Source organism: Coregonus clupeaformis, chromosome 1 (assembly GCF_020615455.1).
Source record: "Coregonus clupeaformis isolate EN_2021a chromosome 1, ASM2061545v1, whole genome shotgun sequence".
In the NCBI taxonomy this organism is placed as follows: Eukaryota; Metazoa; Chordata; class Actinopteri; order Salmoniformes; family Salmonidae; genus Coregonus; species Coregonus clupeaformis.
The window spans coordinates 25,814,403-25,834,712 of NC_059192.1; the positions used below are offsets into that span (position 1 = coordinate 25,814,403).

The 20,310-nt window shown below is 39.3% G+C and overlaps 1 protein-coding gene across 1 annotated transcript in view; it reads left to right on the forward strand.

Moving 5' to 3' along the window:
* Window positions 1-2,917: 2,917 nt before the first annotated feature.
* gucy2g (guanylate cyclase 2g) overlaps window positions 2,918-20,310 on the forward strand; it is a 179,683-nt gene continuing 162,290 nt past the window's right edge. Inside the window, exon 1 of the mRNA XM_045223798.1 lies at window positions 2,918-3,190. Within this exon, the coding sequence (XP_045079733.1) occupies window positions 2,918-3,190 (273 nt within the window). The remainder of the gene's footprint in view (window positions 3,191-20,310) is intronic.

A 20,310-nucleotide genomic window follows, 5' to 3' on the forward strand; every position in this document is an offset into this window, starting at 1 on the left:
GATGTGTCGCGCTGCATGAGGCAAATGGAGGTCACACCAGATACCGACTGGTTTTCTGATCCACGCCCCTACCTTTTTTTTTAAGGTACAGTATCTGTGACCAACATATGCATACCTGTATTCCCAGTCATGTGAAATCCATAGATTAGGGCCTACACTCTTAGAAAAAAAGGTACTACTAGAACCTAAAAGGGTTATTCGGCTGTCCCCATACAGTAGGATAACCCTTTGAATAACCCTTTTTGGTTGCAGGTAGAACCCTTTTGGGTTCCATGTAGAACCCTTTCTACAGAGGGTTATTAATGGAACCCGAAAGGGTTCTATCTGGAACCAAAAGGGTTATTATATGGGGACAGCCGAAGAACCCTTTTGGAACCCTTTTTTCTAATAGTGTAATGAATTTATTTCAGTTGACTGATTTCCTTATATGAACTGTAACTCAGTAAAATCTTTGAAATTGTTGCATGTTGCGTTTATATTTTCGTTCAGTGTATATTACCAGGGCCTGTATTCATAAAGCGTCTCAGAGTGTGAGTGAGTATATACAATCAATGTGAATGGGAAAGCAGTTAGTTATTTAAAAAGTTTGGTAACAACATTTCCTACGTATACCCTCCCCATAATGCATTATAAATCATTGGAATGTTGCATGCCACATACAGGTGTAACAGTTACTATGTACAGTGAGGGAAAAAAGTATTTGATCCCCTGCTGATTTTGTACGTTTGCCCACTGACAAAGAAATGATCAGTCTATAATTTTAATGGTAGGTTTATTTGAATAGTGAGAGACAGAATAACAACAAAAAAATCCAGAAAAACGCATGTCAAAAATGTTATAAATTGATTTGCATTTTAATGAGGGAAATAAGTATTTGACCCCCTCTGAATCAGAAAGATTTCTGGCTCCCAGGTGTCTTTTATACAGGTAACGAGCTGAGATTAGGAGCCCACTCTTAAAGGGAGTGCTACTAATCTCAGCTTGTTACCTGTATAAAAGACACCTGTCCACAGAAGCAATCAATCAATCAGATTCCAAACTCTCCACCATGGTCAAGACCAAAGAGCTCTCCAAGGATGTCAGGGACAAGATTGTAGACCTACACAAGGCTGGAGTGGGCTACAAGACCATCGCCAAGCAGCTTGGTGAGAAGGTGACAACAATTGGTGCGATTATTTGCAAATGGAAGTAACACAAAATAAATGTCAATCTCCCTCTGCCTGGGGCTCCATGCAAGATCTCACCTCGTGGAGTTGCAATGATCATGAGAACGGTGAGGAATCAGCCCAGAACTACACGGGAGGATCTTGTCAATGATCTCAAGGCAGCTGGGACCATAGTCACCAAGAAAACAATTGGTAACACACTACGCCGTGAAGGACTGAAATCCTGCAGCGCAAGGTCCCCCTGCTCAAGAAAGCACATATACAGGCCCGTCTGAAGTTTGCCAATGAACATCTGAATGATTCAGAGGAGAACTGGGTGAAAGTGTTGTGGTCAGATGAGACCAAAATGGAGCTCTTTGGCATCAACTTAACTCGCCGTGTTTGGAGGAGGAGGAATACTGCCTATGACCCCAAGAACACCATCCTCACTTTCAAACATGGAGGTGGAAACATTATGCTTTTGGGGTGTTTTTCTGCTAAGGGGACATGACAACTTCACCGCATCAAAGGGACGATGGACAGGGCCATGTTCCGTCAAATCTTGGGTGAGAACCTCCTTCCCTCAACCAGGGCATTGAAAAAGGGTCGTGGATGGTTATTCCAGCATGACAATGACCCAAAACACACGGCCAAGGCAACAAAGGAGTGGCTCAAGAAGAAGCACATTAAGGTCCTGGAGTGACCTAGCCAGTCTCCAGACCTTAATCCCATAGAAAATCTGTGGAGGGAGCTGAAGGTTTGAGTTGCCAAACGTCAGCCTCGAAACCTTAATGACTTGGAGAAGATCTGCAAAGAGGAGTGGGACAAAATCCCTCCTGAGATGTGTGTGCAAACCTGGTGGCCAACTACAAGAAACGTCTGACCTCTGTGATTGCCAACAAGGGTTTTGCCACCAAGTACTAAGTCATGTTTTGCAGAGGGGTCAAATACTTATTTCCCTCATTAAAATGCAAATCAATTTATAACATTTTTTACATGCGTTTTTCTGGATTTTTTGGTTGTTATTCTGTCTCTCACTGTTCAAATAAACCTACCATTAAAATTATAGGCTGATCATTTCTTTGTCAGTGGGCAAACGTACAAAATCAGCAGGGGATCAAATACTTTTTTCCCTCACTGTATGTAGCAATGTGGACTTCCTGTAATTTCACCCTATACAGGTTCACACGATACATGCCTATGTAACTACCAGATATTATAGGGATACCTATTGTAGTACAACCTGACATGACTGCAATGTTGTTTTGTGTGTAACCAACAAAGGGAGGAAAATATAAAAAAAATTCACCTACTGTGCAACATCATTTTTGCATCATTCATTGAAAGGTCAGGAGGAAAGGAAATGGGGGAGAAAACAATTATGGGTAGAAGCATTTTGCACACTGAGATGCTTAATTTATGTGAAATAAAGATTGTATTTTGTGGCTGTCCGTTAGGATATAAACAACAGGTCAACAGCTGTACCTTGAGTGCTAACCACTCCCTCTTCACAGGTTCTCTGAGAGGGTTCGATCATTATTCCCCCTGTGAAGGTAGAGGAGCAACGTCAGGGGAGTGTCAGGTGTATTTAAACCTCTCACCGTACGAGAGCGCATATTCTGCTTGTCTCTGCCTGTGCTAGAAGGACTAGGAGGATGACAGGGAGAATGCACACCCTGTTACCCCTACCGCTCTGCAGCCTGAGCCATAGATCCCTGTATTTTCCTCTGCTGCTGCTGCTCTTAGCTGCTACCTCAGTTCTCAGCAATGGCATGAATGGGACCAAGTCTTACCGGCTACTGATTGGCTTCCAGGCTCCCTTGAACTTGTCCTATCCCTTCAGTGCCCGCCGGTTAGGCTCCGCAATACAGATGGCTGTGGAAAAGGTCAATAGCAACCCGTCATATCTGGGGAACTACAGCCTAGATTTTGTTTACATGGACTCGGAGTGCGACGCCAAGGTTTCCATAGGAGCCTTCATTCAGCAGGTGTGGAAAGAAAACGTGTCGGCGCTCTTTGGTCCGGCTTGTCCCGAGGAGGCGGAGGTACAATACAAATCAATTCAGTTCAGTTTAATTAATTTTATTTCATTTCAATGTAATAAAAAAAAAAGTATCTAGTATTTGATTGATTTGAATGCATAGTTAGAGTTTATTTCAGATTGATTTACAATTTACAATTCTATAAAATTTATATGTAGTGGACCATATATAAATGAATACTTTTACATGGAGATATACAATAAGATAGATCTTTATGCTGGCAAAAAATATATTTAAAAAACACTGTTTAAAGGGACATTTAAATCAAAGTTTGTCTAATGTTCAGACCTCAATTGTGGTCTTATATTGAGATAAGTCCACATCCTAGGTCATTGTGTGTGTTATGTATATCCAGTTACCCTAAATGAATGGGAAAGATAAACACCACATCGCTTAGACCTTATTCAGTGCTTTTTTCCCCCATTCATTTAGGGTTGAGGCATTTTAACGAACCTACACAATCGATGGTGTGGGACGTGGATTCATCTTGACATTTAGGAAACTTTTGAGAAAAAAACAACAACATGGAATTCATTTAAAATAATGTTTACCACCATAGTAAATGCATTTTCCCACCAAGTCTGATGCGTTTTCTCCCCACTTTTCTGAAATATTCATACATCAACAAACTAAACGCTGCTGCTGCAGTCATTCTCTTGCCTTTTAGAAGGCAGTGGCAATGCAATATGTTGTTCAAAGTGGCTAGAGAGGACACTGTAATGATAGAGAAATAATCTATGTTACTGAAGATATTACGAATTGTAAATCACGACAGGAGCGTTTGCTTTAGTTGCATCCGATTTAGGAAGAGAGGAAATGCAAAACTGGCACCTGTCGTCATTCCTTGCACATAAACTGTTCAACTGTTGTTTTTACAGTAACTTATTGGCAGCCAGATACCTGTACATTACCGTAAAAAAATATGCAGTATGTTACCATACAGTATTTTACAGTATCCAATACTGTTACTGTTATTCATTTACGGTACCAATAACAATACCGTAGTCTTTTTACTACCAAATACTCTTACTGTAATCTATTGTATGGTACTAACACAGTTACTGTACTCTATTGTATGTACTAACACAGTTACTGTAATCTATTGTATGGTACAAACAATTACTGTAATCACTTGTACGGTACTAACACAGTTACTGTCATCTTTTGTACGCTACCAATGCTGTGACTGTAGTCTATTTACAGTAACAGATCAATTACTTTGAGGAAAAGATACCTTGAGTCAATCACAGAAGACAAGAATCCCAATCATTTTTCAAAAGATGCATTTATTACTCTCTGTACAAAGAACAAGCAGGGCTCCAGAGTGCGGTCATTTAGTATTGTCAAACAATAGCCTGAAGTGCATTAGTATCCTGATTCCTGCATGAAAGTGTCTGCCCTGCCCTGTGCCTGTTTCTCACTGAGCCCGCTGAGAGGGAGAGAAGGAGAGGGAGAAAAAATGCACAACATTTCAAAATGCAATCGTGGGAAAGACATATTTTAGCCTGTGATATTTGTACACAAAAATATGTATGCAAATAAATCTCTATTGAACAAAATAATTCTGCAATTTTTGAGCCCTATTTTGAGAGAAAAATATAGCAAATAGCCCCATTATCAACCCAAATTCATGACAATCACTGGTTTAGGGAGCACATCAAAGTACCTTGATCATACATCCCTGCTTGGACATGTTAGAAGAAACGTATTTCTTGAAGCATACCATCCCAGTAGCACTGTGAATAACTATTTGTGTCTGTAATCATCTCTAGCCCTCCGTGTGGTCTTATCACAGGTAAAATACACTGAGTATACCAAATATTAGGAACACCTAAAAAAAAAAAGCAGAGGTGGAAAAATGACCCAATTGTCATACTTGAGTAAAAGTAAAGATACCTTAATAGAAAATGACTCAAGTAAAAGTGAAAGTCACCCAGAAAAATACTACTTGAGTAAAAGTCTAAAAGTATTTTGTTTTAAATATTCCTAAGTATCAAAAGTAAATGTAATTGCTCAAATATACATAAGTATCAAAAGTAAAAGTAAAAGTACAAATAATTTCAAATTCCTTATATTAAGCAAACCAGATTGCGGCACTTTATTTTTTATTTATTTATTTAAGGAAAGCCAGGGGCACACTCCAACACGTAGATATAATTTACAAACAAAGGATGTGTGTTTAGTGAGTCCACCAGATCAGAGGCAGTAGGGATGACCAGGGATGTTCTCATGATAAGCACCTGAATTGGACTGTCGTATCGGATGAATGGTGGCAATTATTGCTGATGAACAAAGGAGTCCACTTAAGCTGTACCTTGATTAGAAGTCTTTATTCATTATCACAAGCTTACAGCATAAGTTTACAGACTCGCGAGGTCTGGAGAGCAGTGCCCTCCAATTCTAATGACTGCTCTGCCCTTTCATCGTTTAACCCCTATTTATAAACAATGCAAAAAGATGGGCTCCCTCTTCTGGCCAATCACCAGTCTCCCCTGTCTACAACACACTTCCTGTCTGTTGTATGTGGCGTTACACTAAAACATTCCCTCTTGATACTAACATAAACAACATTCCATTTCTTCATGAAAAACATTTAACAAAGACATAATCTTCATATACGATATTCCCCCCTTCGAGACGAACAGTCTCGAAAACAAACAGAATAGGATTATGACTAGTAACAATTTATCTTATTGAGTATCTTTAACATCAAACCAAAAACATTCTTCTCTAGAGTGTAAATACCTTTCTATGAAATAACTGTTTATGAAGTGTGAATACATTACTATGAAATATGAACAAATCTCTATGGAGTGTAAGAGCGAAAAACTGTCCGGCAACCTTCCATCCATCAATCAAGACAGTAAAATTCTCTCACGGTCCCTCTGCCCCAGGCAACCACCTCGGTACTCCAGATAACCTCATAAACCATGTAAATGCATTTGAAACTATGATGCAATTAAATACACATGTAAGCCCCTGCAAACAAAATCCTATCCAATAAATATCCATTGTAAGGCTGGTCAACCCATTGGACCCTACAGTGAACCTCTCCCTGCCTAAATTCCCTGTCCCTAAACATTCACGAAATAAACAAAAACATCTAAGATCCTCACATGTATTCAATAACATCAAATATCCTTCTACAAAAATTAATCCCTAAGAATATGACACAATTATGTACAGTGGGGAAAAAAAGTATTTAGTCAGCCACCAATTGTGCACGTTCTCCCACTTAAAAAGATGAGAGAGGCCTGTAATTTTCATCATAGGTACACGTCAACTATGACAGACAAAATGAGAAAACAAAATCCAGAAAATCACATTGTAGGATTTTTAATGAATTTATTTGCAAATTATGGTGGAAAATAAGTATTTGGTCAATAACAAAAGTTTCTCAATACTTTGTTATATACCCTTTGTTGGCAATGACACAGGTCAAACGTTTTCTGTAAGTCTTCACAAGGTTTTCACACACTGTTGCTGGTATTTTGGCCCATTCCTCCATGCAGATCTCCTCTAGAGCAGTGATGTTTTGGGGCTGTCGCTGGGCAACACGGACTTTCAACTCCCCTCCAAAGATTTTCTATGGGGTTGAGATCTGGAGACTGGTTAGGCCACTCCAGGACCTTGAAATGCTTCTTACGAAGCCACTCCTTCGTTGCCCGGGCGGTGTGTTTGGGATCATTGTCATGCTGATAGACCCAGCCACGTTTCATCTTCAATGCCCTTGCTGATGGAAGGAGGTTTTCACTCAAAATCTCACGATACATGGCCCCATTCATTCTTTCCTTTACACGGATCAGTCGTCCTGGTCCCTTTGCAGAAAAACAGCCCCAAAGCATGATGTTTCCAGCCCCATGCTTCACAGTAGGTATGGTGTTCTTTGGATGCAACTCAGCATTCTTTGTCCTCCAAACACGACGTGTTGAGTTTTTACCAAAAAGTTCTATTTTGGTTTCATCTGACCATATGACATTCTCCCAATCCTCTTCTGGATCATCCAAATGCACTCTAGCAAACTTCAGACGGGCCTGGACATGTACTGGCTTAAGCAGGGGGACACGTCTGGCACTGCAGGATTTGAGTCCCTGGCGGCGTAGTGTGTTACTGATGGTAGGCTTTGTTACTTTGGTCCCAGCTCTCTGCAGGTCATTCACTAGGTCCCCCCGTGTGGTTCTGGGATTTTTGCTCACCGTTCTTGTGATCATTTTGACCCCACGGGGTGAGATCTTGCGTGGAGCCCCAGATCGAGGGAGATTAACAGTGGTCTTGTATGTCTTCCATTTCCTAATAATTGCTCCCACAGTTGATTTCTTCAAACCAAGCTGCTTACCTATTGCAGATTCAGTCTTCCCAGCCTGGTGCAGGTCTACAATTTTGTTCCTGGTGTCCTTTGACAGCTCTTTGGTCTTGGCCATAGTGGAGTTTGGAGTGTGACTGTTTGAGGTTGTGGACAGGTGTCTTTTATACTGATAACAAGTTCAAACAGGTGCCATTAATACAGTTAACAAGTGGAGGACAGAGGAGCCTCTTAAAGAAGAAGTTACAGGTCTGTGAGAGCCAGAAATCTTGCTTGTTTGTAGGTGACCAAATACTTATTTTCCACCATAATTTGCAAATAAATTCATTAAAAATCCTACAATGTGATTTTCTGGATTTTTTTTCCTCAATTTGTCTGGCATAGTTGACGTGTACCTATGATGAAAATTACAGGCCTCTCTCATCTTTTTAAGTGTGAGAACTTGCACAATTGGTGGCTGACTAAATACTTTTTTTCCCCACTGTATTACACATGTCTATATTTCATTGCAGACACTGGAATGTAGTCCACTACACTTCATCTCCCTGTAGTCTCCTCTTCCAATGGACTGTTGATGATGGAATCGGCCACACCCTCCTTGTTTCATCTCCTCCAGTCATATTGTCCCTTCCCATGTTCCCCCAAATGCTTCTGGAAGAAAAAGAAACGACCAAACAGTATCTTTTGCAAAACAAACACTTTCAAATTAAACATCAATATCAACTAAGAATATAAAAATGATATATAAATGATGTATGAATCACATAAACCCATTCCCCCCTTGATTCATAAAATCATACTAAAAATCACACCAATATTGAAAAAATTGAAAAATGGATCAAATAATCAAAAATTATATTTATCCATTCAGTTCCACTTGTCCATCTTTATCCAGATCAGGAACAGTCAACACCGGCATCTGAGTGTTGTCTCCAGGCATCACTCTCCAACCTATCTCAATATCATAGCCTTCTCAAAGGTCAGTAACAAATTACAAACATCACACAGTGCTATCAAAGCTGCCATTAAATGTAACCCATCACTGCCCCTACTGGCCTACCTGATCTTGCAACCAAGTCTTCTCAGATCTCCCAAACGCATCCCTTATATTCTTCAATGCATATATAACACTCGTGATATTATCGGAACTATCTGGACTCAAAGTATACCTAATATTATCAATATGATCTTCCCAAATGTTACACCATACCATGGAAAAAGTCCCCCCTTCTCCCTTAGATTTATCCTTCAATGATAGGCTTGAAGACTATGACATGTAGCCATGTCTTTTTTCATCCAATTTCAAATATAGCTTCAGATTTCTGTGTCCGGTGCTACCCCTCTTATAATGGTAGAAACCTCATATGGAAGCTTCAACGTTGACATGTAACAACATCCTGTCTATCCATAGGGTAAGAATATATATGCTTTAGCACCACAAACCCTCTAAATATCTCTAAAATTCCCCATAGTCACATTGTCAGGCAAAAGCTAATCCTCTAACCATCAAAGTCCTGCTGTTCTTACTACCTGGTACATAAAAAGTTACATATTTCTCATTACTACCCTTAAGGTCATGCATACCCAAAGTTATCATATAACATCACAATCTGATATTCCCATAAACATACCCCTTACCTCATATGTTTTATTAGAACAAAAACAACTTTTAGCCCTCAATGGTTACACCTCAAATGCTTCAGTTACGCTGTTACCTGATTTTCTTTACCATCCAACAAATTCACACAAGTTAATTCACTTAACCCAATAACACCTAAACCTAGGCTTAAACAAATGTTTTGACAACGACATTATTTTATCTGTTACTGACTGTTGCTGCTGATACAACAGTCATGACAACGCATAAGATTGACACATACTTGATAGAGGTCGAACGACCGTCTCTAACATGTTTGGTGCTGGAATTCTCAACAGACATGGACCCTCAAGATTCCTCACTGATCTTACAAAATGAGTTAACCGCTGGAACCAAAGATTCCTACCTGCCCATTTATCTTTAACTTTCACAACAGAAGAATCAAACCACTCCCTTTAGTTTCTCTCTCCCCTAACGAGCGGTACTGATCAGATACCTCTCCTTGTCTGTCATTAAAATCAAAGACCTCATCCTGTACCTCCATGATAGTATCACTATTTCAGATGAATCTATATTGTTCTCTACTACTATCTGCTCTCCTATTTTAACCCTATTCGTCTTGCTACCCCCTTTAATTTCAGAAAAGTTGTTGTTGGTGTCATACTTACTACATTTGCTATTGCCATCGTATCATTAATCCCTTCCAAAGTTACCATTAAAGTAGTTGATGTATTAACCTTAATTATTTCTAGTGGCAAAGCTACCGATATCCTATGTGTATTATTCACTGTTGGAGTGACTACTGTAACATATTCTTCCTGAACTCCTTTGGTGACTGTGGAACTTCAACAGATTTCAAATCTTCCATCATAAGCGTTACTTTATGAATTACATAGCCTTTTAACCAATCATTCTTAACCGGAACAAATTCGAATGCTTGCACTAGATAAGTATACTTCTTCTCCATAATTATCTCTCCATGGGGGAGAAACGTCCCCATCCTAACCCTAATAAGTATTTTTTCCCCTAAAATTGGTGCTCTATTGGTTCCCTTATAATCAAATGCGATATATTTATGGCTTTAATAACTATCAATGTTGAAAGAGTTAAATTGCTTCTCACTGTTGTTATAATAGACTGAAGTGTAAATGTCCTTAGTTACTTCTAGTTTTTCCCCAAAGAAAAGTTGTCTTTGCTTGTACTTCCATCTATCACCACTAGTGTCACTTTTTCCCAACTCTCAGTCCTATCTCTAATCCCCGACTTTCAAACTTTTGATTATAAAAAATACACCTATAATTACCTTGATCTCCCTGCTGGGAACTGTAACTATAGATACTCAATCACCCTCAATCTTCTCTTATCATTCAGCAACACATACTTTCTCAACGCATCTGCTCCTAACAGATCTAAACTCCTACCATATCTTCCCACTAAACTTTAAAATGTCCTTCACTACTGTTCTCTCTCTCTTACTACTAACTTTGAAACTTAGCTTACTGTCTTAGAGTTCCTTCAACCTAGTTCTCCTAACTTATTTTAATCTAATCTTTTCCTCTTAACCTTTTAAAAACCTTTTCCACTGATTTATTCACAAAATCCCTTTACCACCAATTTTCAGAATATGTGATTGGGAAAGTCCCCACCTGTTTCTGACTTCTTTACACAGACTTGGCAAACGACTAAACACCTTTTAGCCTAGCCTGAAATCCCTTGGTGTAAGAATGTAACCCAGAATAACAGTCACCCCTTTTAACTTTATTTTTCAGACAGATTGTCTAATAGGCAGTCTAATAGATTATCATCCTTCCTATGATATTATCTTTTTAAGCAAATACGATTCCCAAAAACCCTACTTTTTAAAATCCTCTACCAGACAGCCGTTTAGTGTACATCTTATTGTACAATTCAATTTAAACAATGCATCTCTTCCCAACACTGCAATAGGTATATGCTCTAATATTAGTATGTCTATTTTAATTTCTCTTTGATTTTTATAGCAGAGCTCCATTGGTTCCCTAAGAGTAATTAACTGTTTTACTACCTCCAATCCCTATCCTAATTAGTTAATTTTACATAGTGAGATGTTTAACCTCTTTAGGCTCAACACAGATAAGTTTTTACACTATTCACTATCACTTCTCATAGTCCTCTGGTTTTACTTCAATTGTTAGCTATTTTCTCTTCTTCTCTAATCGATGCTATCAGCTGACACCCCCCTTCCGGATCTTCTAGGCACTCTAGAATCTTTAGGGTTCACCTGAAGAACAGGTGATCTTGAATTGCCCCTGTATCTTCCTTAAAAATGTTCTCTGTTTTTCCTCCTGACTTGTTGCACTCACAGGTAAAGTACCCAATCTGTCCACAATTATAACAGTCTTCTGAAAGTTGCTGGAAGTGTAGCTGAAATCTTCCTCCTCCTTCTAAGCCTTCTCGTCCTCTTCCTCTCCAATTCTGTGTCTGTCCAGAAACTGGCTGTGGATATGGAACACCTGGTACCCCCCTTGGCTGGTACAATTGCATTTGATATTGTTCAGTTGAAGCTGTAACAGTGATTGTTGATTTGGTTCACTCTGATTCTTCATAACCAAAGCTTCTCTTCTCCTTCTTCTTCTCCAATTCTTGGGATCCTCTCAGCAGTTTCTCCTCTTCTGTATCTTCAGCTGTGTTACTTCTTCTAAACTATTTGCTTTATCCAGGCATGATAAGCATCGGTCTATATCTCCTTCTATTTCTTCTGTGCCAGTCCTTGTAGGATAAAATCCTCTTGAACATAAAGCACCTTTAATCTCCAAATCTTCATTGCTTTCTTCATCTTTGCTTTCATCAGAGATCAAATCTCGTGTATCCTTCTTCCTTCAACTTCCATCAGAGATCAAATCTCTAGTATCCTTCTTCTTTCCTCTCTTGCCAACTTCCTTCTGATCACAGAGTCATATCCACCCATGACCTCTTCTCAATCACTCATCTTCATCATCCTCATCTTCTTTAACCTCACTCTTCTCTTCCAGACATCTCATTTTCTTCCTTCTGGAGTTCTGGATTCATCTTTATCGTCGTTTCTGCTTGTCCTCTATCTATTATTCATCTTCATCTCTGATGCAACAATCACCCTCCTGGATGATCACTGGAAGCTGAGGATAAACATCCCTAAGCTCTCCTTCCCTTAGCCTTATCTCTATAGCTTTGTTTATCTTATCGCTGGAATCTTTTATCAGTTTTTGTTTGAGAATGAAGGGCAACTTTTGTTTCACTTGCCGGATAACCTCGCAATACTTTAGTTAAAGGGTCACTATTTTGTACTATATCAATCGGTGTAATCACCTTCATATAGCCTTGCTGTCCTTTCTCCCCATTGTAACTACTCTTTTATATTCCTTTATCGTGAATTATTTTATTTTAGACTGTATAGCCTATGGCTTCCCCCCTCTAATTATTAATATAAACCTAACAACTCCCAAAAACTTTTTATTTTTTATTTTTTTTAATAAATCAATTAAAAATCATGAATAATTAAAACCAATTTTTATTCCTATATCCTATGTCACCAATTTATCAATTAGTGTTGGCTATCTTACCACAACCCATCAAATGCAAGTAAATGTAAGTTAGTCAACTTCAAAGCAATCCCAAAAACAAAGCCTGTAACCCCTTGCTCTATAACCCCTAATTATCTTAAATTTACAGAATAATGTCAGTCCTTGATTCCCAACACAACTCCAATCAAACCCCAGTGATGCACAGAGCCTCCAAAATGCAATTTTTAATGAATCATTTGCCAAGCCTATGTAAAATTGTCATAACATCACATATTTTGTAAGGGATGATTTTGTGAACTAGCCTGATATCTGATCCGGTCCTCTGCCGCGTCACGTGATGTCACGTCATCACTTCCTGTATCTCCTCTCTCCCCTCGCTTATCGTTCCTCTCATATGACAGAAGAACAGAAACACAGAATAACATTTTAGTAGTTAATGCAATCACTGAGTATTTCCAACCATTCAATATTCGTTCGTTCTACATTCGCTCTAAGAATTAACTCAGGAATAATTATCGATCGCTCAAAAACATTTTATTTAATTTTAATCGTCTTTTAATTATTTAATTCAATTTATTATAATCCGTTACCATACATCTAATTTATAAATTCAATAGGTCACAAAACAAGTTTCATCTTTAACCATCCGCCGATGTAACAACTAGAAGATTCGTGTTAAAATTTCTCCTCTGTCTGTCTATTTCTCTGTCTCCCCCTGCAGCCCCCAACAGAAATATGACCCATTAGCAAAAACGTGTTGTAGTTTAGTACCGTAAACCAAAACGTGTCCTAATCTCGTGCCATAAACTCCCCCTTTCTGTAGTGTAGTGTCGCAAAATTAAACGCATGCGCAAATCCATTCAAAAATACTTTTTCACCGTGGAAGGGAGATTTTAGACCTCTCCCCAATCCCCAAATAGACGGTTAACAGTCCAGCTGTAACTCCCGTTTCCCCCTCATAGTCAAACAACATTTAACAGCGCTCACAAAACATAGAACCGAAATTCCACATACAAACATCATTTAAGAGGCTTTATTACCATCGCAGTGGACCTCTACGGTCACATGTTAGCATGCAGCATATTAGCATTTAGCATTAGCATTTAGCCTTAGCCTGTATGCACCATGTAGCATAAAAACAATGTACCCGACATTGCGTCTTTAATTAATTTTTCTATGTTCCTAAATTTATTCTGCCGTGAGTATGGCTATTTATATGAGCGGTCCCCCCCACGCAGATATCCCATCGGACAGAAGATGGGCAAGCAACCCCCAATACATTTTCAACCAAACCCCAGTCCAAGACTGACCTGAAACCCATAACGCGTTCCCAGGATTTTATGGCCCACCATGCGGTCGCCCCGTTTGTCACGAGGGCTTATCAAATCCTGCAACGTCCTAACTTGTATACATATCTTGGCCCCGATTGTTCTTGACTTACTATTCAAGCAACACATCTCTATAAACAATCCATAAACTCTACCCACTTTTGCGCTGTTTTTAAAAATGTATAATGATTAGCCAGACCCCCCAGTCATCAGCAAAAACGCCACCCGAGGCACGGTCGTAATGGTACATTCCTCCAGTGTACAATCACATAGCATCCAAAACTAACAATCTCCAAAGCTGTGAGGAAAACTCACCCTTTTCTGGCACTTCAGACCGAAGTTAGCTTGGCGGCTACGAATGAGCAAAGGAGGATTGCAGACCAGCCCCACGTTGGGCGCCATTTGTCGTATCGGATGAATGGTGGCAATTATTGCTGATGAACAAAGGAGTCCACTTAAGCTGTACCTTGATTAGAAGTCTTTATTCATTATCACAAGCTTACAGCATAAGTTTACAGACTCGCGAGGTCTGGAGAGCAGTGCCCTCCAATTCTAATGACTGCTCTGCCCTTTCATCGTTTAACCCCTATTTATAAACAATGCAAAAAGATGGGCTCCCTCTTCTGGCCAATCACCAGTCTCCCCTGTCTACAACACACTTCCTGTCTGTTGTATGTGGCGTTACACTAAAACATTCCCTCTTGATACTAACATAAACAACATTCCATTTCTTCATGAAAAACATTTAACAAAGACATAATCTTCATATACGATAGGACCCTTTTCTTGTCCTGCTAAGTATTCAAAATGTAACGATTACTTTTGGGTGTCAGGGAAAATGGAGTTAAAAGTAAATTATTTTCATTAGGAATGTAGTGAAGTAAAAGTAAAAGTAGTCAAAAATATAAATAGTAATGTAAAGTACAGATAACCAAAAAACGACTTAAGTAGTACATTAAAGTATTTTTACTTAAGTACTTTACACCACTGGAAAAAAGTAGGTCTGGTCACTGAAACCTGAAAATAAAAGTATAGGATACAATTAGCCATCAATCAAATTAGAGAGAAAGAGCGAGAGAGGGTAAAAATAGAGACAGAGTGGAAGAAAGAAAGATAGGGGAGCGAGAGGGGGGCATAGGAGAGAGAGGGAGATGGGGGGGGTGCACAGAGAGAGGAAGGCAGTGGGAGAGGGAGAGAGAAAGGAAGGGGAAGAGAGAAAAAGAGACGAAGCCTTACCTGCATTTATTAATTTGTCCAGACAAATCCCACAAGCTTTCGCATCAATCGGAGCACATGGGGGTTGATGGCAGAACTCTTCCACTGCACTAGCTTGCCGTTTCTGCCTCTCACTTGTAATTTAGCAGTGCATTTGATGTGGTCAGGTTGATCCTGACAAGGAATCTGCAAAGAAGACAATTACATCAGGTTTTGCTTTATTTTATTTTTTCCTATGTGTCGCTGGTGAGCTGGTCATGTAATAATAATAATAATAATATGCCATTTAGCAGACGCTTTTATCCAAAGCTACTTACAGTCATGCGTGCATACATTTTTGTGTATGGGTGGTCCCGGGGATCAAACCCACTACCATGGCGTTACAAGCGCCGTGCTCTACCAGCTGAGCTATGTAAAGGAACATCTTACATATTATATGCTATGCAAATGAGAGGCATGTAGCCTTGTAACCTTTGTAGGCTTTTTGAATGTTCTTCAACGGGCAAAAATGTAGCACAATGATTTTTAGCGCAAACAAATTAATGAAGGGCATCTGGCAGAAATATGTTTACCCACAAACACAAATATAATTTTTTAAATATCTTATATGATCGTTTTTTCATGAATTTGATGATGTAATGTCAAGCCCATTCAAAAGACCAGGGACATGAACACGAAAGTATGAAGTAGGAACGCATCACTTGCCCGCCGTAGTACAAATCTGTAAATATCCATAATGCATAACACTTACTGTTGTATGAATTCCAAGGTGATGAACACAAAGTAGGTCGCAAAGATTGATGACAGGGCTGCAGTACAGTCTGAAGGGGGGGGCTGTTGTGGTAATGGCAATTGTCCCTTCAACATCCATTTTTTGGCAGTCAAAATGGAATCGCCTGAAAAACATGCATTTACTGTCATTCTACAGTTATCTTTTAATTATGCATGTTAATATCACCACTCTAATAGCAACTTGGTATGTCAAGCTTAATAAATGTATATAATATAAATGAATAAAATGACAAACTTACCCAGCATGATTATCCTTTGTGTACTTGTGTACTGCTTCTGCCTCTGCTGGTGACCTTCAAAACACAAAAATTAAACAGTAGCTAGTTAAATGTACCTTTCTGTGATCATACAAATTTCATATCAACAAGACTGAAAATATTTAATATTTCTGTATCTCAATGTTATCACTACATAAATAAAGAAAACTACTTATGTCAAAAATAATAAATAGTTGTTTTTCATTCTCTTGGGAGTATGCCATCATTGCCAAGATAGTATCTACCCACTGGGCAAAAACTGTTTGAGTCAACGTTGTTTCCACGTCATTTCAATCCAACAAATCTATGTGATGACGTTGAATCAACGTGAAAAACTGAGTTGGATTTGCAAAAAGTCATCAACATAAGTGCATTTCCTATTTTTTTCACCAAACGTTTAACCTAAATCCAATGATATGGTGACATTGTTTGTTGATTTCACGTTAGTTGAAATTCACATTAGTTGAAAACTCAACCAAATGTAAACGTTGAACTGGCATCTGTGCCCAGTAGGCATGCCCTGTCTCTGCATTCCTTTACACTTCTGTCAAGTGCCATCTTCACCCCCTTGCTCCATCGAAACCTTTCGCTCTGGAAGAGATCAAGGATCTTTCTCTCATTTGTGAATCAAGCTCTATCCCTGTGTGGGTCTTCTCAGTGAACAGAAAAGGCCATTGCTTTTGAGTTCTTCTAAGCTTCCATTTATTGCGTTGTGCTGCTGTGCATACGAGCTGTTCAGACCACTGCGCCATTGCAGTTCACTCTGCTGTGCATACGTGATCTGCATGAGCTCCTCCACTCTTTGGTCCGCACCTCTGGGACCCCTCTTTTTAAAAAATATTGACGATCTCCATCCTCTTCCATGATGTCAGACGTCTCTTCATCTGGCAGATCTTCAGGCTGCCAGTTATTGCAGCCATAGCTGTCTGTTTAGGCACAATTTGAAGGTTTGGGCTAGCTATCTTTAGTGTTAGTGCACGTTTTTCTTTGGAGACGGGCAACTGTATTAGTTCTGTTTATGTTCTCTACTTGTTTTTTTTGTTGCATAAACTAACTTTGGTATCCAGAAAGCTGTCAGGGTGCGTTTGCACGATTGCCTTGGCAATTACTGCACATTGGTTGCATGTAGGGTTCAAGCAAACCTTTTGGATACCATCTACAAAAACTCTAATCATGTGTAGTCTATATTGCTTCTCCGGTCTTATTGCGGCTGTGAAAGCTGTGGTCATCCTGTCCCACAGGACATTACAACTGCCCACCAACCAGAAAGCAGGCCTTGGGGAGTAGATTTTGCCTGGGGCTGTCTGAGACAGCAGGGGATTACACACAGGGAGTTGGCTGCTGGCTTTCCTGAGCACTATTATCTAGAATAAAAGGGAAGTAGTAACAAGTCATAAAATATGAGGTAGCACAAACAGCAACTTCACAGGCTATTTGTACCCCTCTGGTCCGGGCACAGAGTTCCATAGTATTAAGTCCCAGACTATCAGGTTCAAAGTTCTGCCTATTAACACATAGTGCACGCAGTATTTGCTACTCTGACTTATTATGATATTTGTGCATCTGTAACTTTCTCACTCATCATTATTCACGATTAATTCAGGACGATCTGTAATCATCGTAGCATCCACATTAATGTAGAAGTGTTTAGAAACATATTCTATTCTTATTTACAATAGAAGTGACTCCAAAATGACACTATACATTATTTACCATTCATTTCTATTGTGCACAAAATGATCTAAAACACATCCAAAACAAACAGCAAATGCATCCAACAAGTATGTAGAGTCACAAGCTTGATGTAATCATTGGGTGCTAGGAATATGGGACCAAATACTAAACTTTTGACTACTTTAATACACATAAGGGAATTTGTCCCAATACTTTTGGTCCCCTAAAATGGGGGGACCATGTACAAAAAGTCCTGTAATTTCTAAACAGTTCACACGATATGGATGGAAATACCCTCACATTAATGATGACAGTCTGCACTTTAACCTGATAGTCATTGTATCATTTCAAATCCACAGTGATGGAATACAAAGCCAAAACAACAACAAATGTGTCACTGTCCCAATTACCACTGTAATTGAAGTGAGTTTTGTAAAAAAAAAAAAAAAAGATCCCCGTTATTCTGTTTCAGTAGATTCTCTTTTGATAAGTCATTCATGATTAGTCTGATATCATGTCCGAAGTGTTCAGTTTTGTCAGTTGTTCATGAACTTTTGATAGCGCGTGCCATACCATCATTATTTATTGGAACTCCTGTATTATTGTTTGAATGGTGGTGGCTGGTAACAGCATTTTAGCTTGCATTCTAAGATATCAATTATTATTCAAATATTCCTCATTGTCAACGGCATCAAATGTGTCTTCTCTATCTCTACACCGGCACTCTCACAACTCAGTGTGTTGCAGATTACCGCTACCTGTGGGCCTACCCCTATCCCCACAGTCAGGGTGCTCTACCGAGTATTTACGTTTTCTGCATGAATGTGATGTGAAAGATGACATTGTAATGGACATTTAATTTTTTTTCACATAACTGATATGTCTTTTAAGTGCTCACAAAACATTGAAATTTGGGTGATATGAAAGTACACCCATCAAGTTCACATGTCAGATTCACATCCTCCATTCTTTCTCTATTTTGTGTTGTTTTTGCCATCTTGTGGTATCGACACACATGGGTTTTAAAGAGGCTAAGTTTTTTAAAGTGCAGAGGCACTCAGACACCCCACAGACAAATATATAATTGGCAAAATGTCTGTGTTTCTTCACATGCTTTATTAATGCTGGGGTAGAGTCTGTGGAGAAACCACACTCTTTGCACATCTGCAACATTGTGGAGAGGCAAGGAGGGTGAGGACGTACGTATTTTCCGGACGTTGAAATCAGGTAAATTTTTGGTTCTGAATGAAAGTTTAAAATATTTATTTTCCAGATATTGAAAATATGTATTTTATAGACGTTGAAAATATGTATTTTCCGGATGTTGAAATCAGGCACATTTTTGGTTCTGAATAAAAGTTGAAAAGTTGACTTCTACAGTGGGGAAAAAAGTATTTAGTCAGCCACCAATTGTGCAAGTTCTCTCACTTAAAAAGATGAGAGAGGCCTGTAATTTTCATCATAGGTACATGTCAACGATGACAGACAAAAAGAGAAAAAAAATCCAGAAAATCACATTGTAGGATTTTTTATGAATTTATTTGCAAATTATGGTGGAAAATAAGTATTTGGTCAATAACAAAAGTTTCTCAATACTTTGTTATATACCCCTTGTTGGCAATGACACAGGTCAAACATTTTCTGTAAGTCTTCACAAGGTTTTCACACACTGTTGCTGGTATTTTGGCCCATTCCTCCATGCAGATCTCCTCTAGAGCAGTGATGTTTTGGGGCTGTCGCTGGGCAACACAGACTTTCAACTCCCTCCAAAGATTTTCTATGGGGTTGAGATCTGGAGACTGGCTAGGCCACTCCAGGACCTTGAAATGCTTCTTACGAAGCCACTCCTTCGTTGCCCGGGCGGTGTGTTTGGGATCATTGTCATGCTAAAAGACCCAGCCACGTTTCATCTTCAATGCCCTTGCTGATGGAAGGAGGTTTTCACTCAAAATCTCACGATACATGGCCCCATTCATTCTTTCCTTTACACGGATCAGTCGCCCTGGTCCCTTTGCAGAAAAACAGCCCCAAAGCATGAAGTTTCCACCCCCATGCTTCACAGTAGGTATGGTGTTCTTTGGATGCAACTCAGCATTCTTTGTCCTCCAAACACGATGAGTTGAGTTTTTACCAAAAAGTTATATTTTGGTTTCATCTGACCATATGACATTCTCCCAATCCTCTTCTGGATCATCCAAATGCACTCTAGCAAACTTCAGACGGGCCTGGACATGTACTGGCTTAAGCAGGGGGACACGTCTGGCAATGCAGGATTTGAGTCCCTGGCCATTAATACAGGTAACGAGTGGAGGACAGAGGAGCCTCTTAAAGAAGAAGTTACAGGTCTGTGAGAGCCAGAAATCTTGCTTGTTTGTAGGTGACCAAATACTTATTTTCCACCATCATTTGCAAATAAAT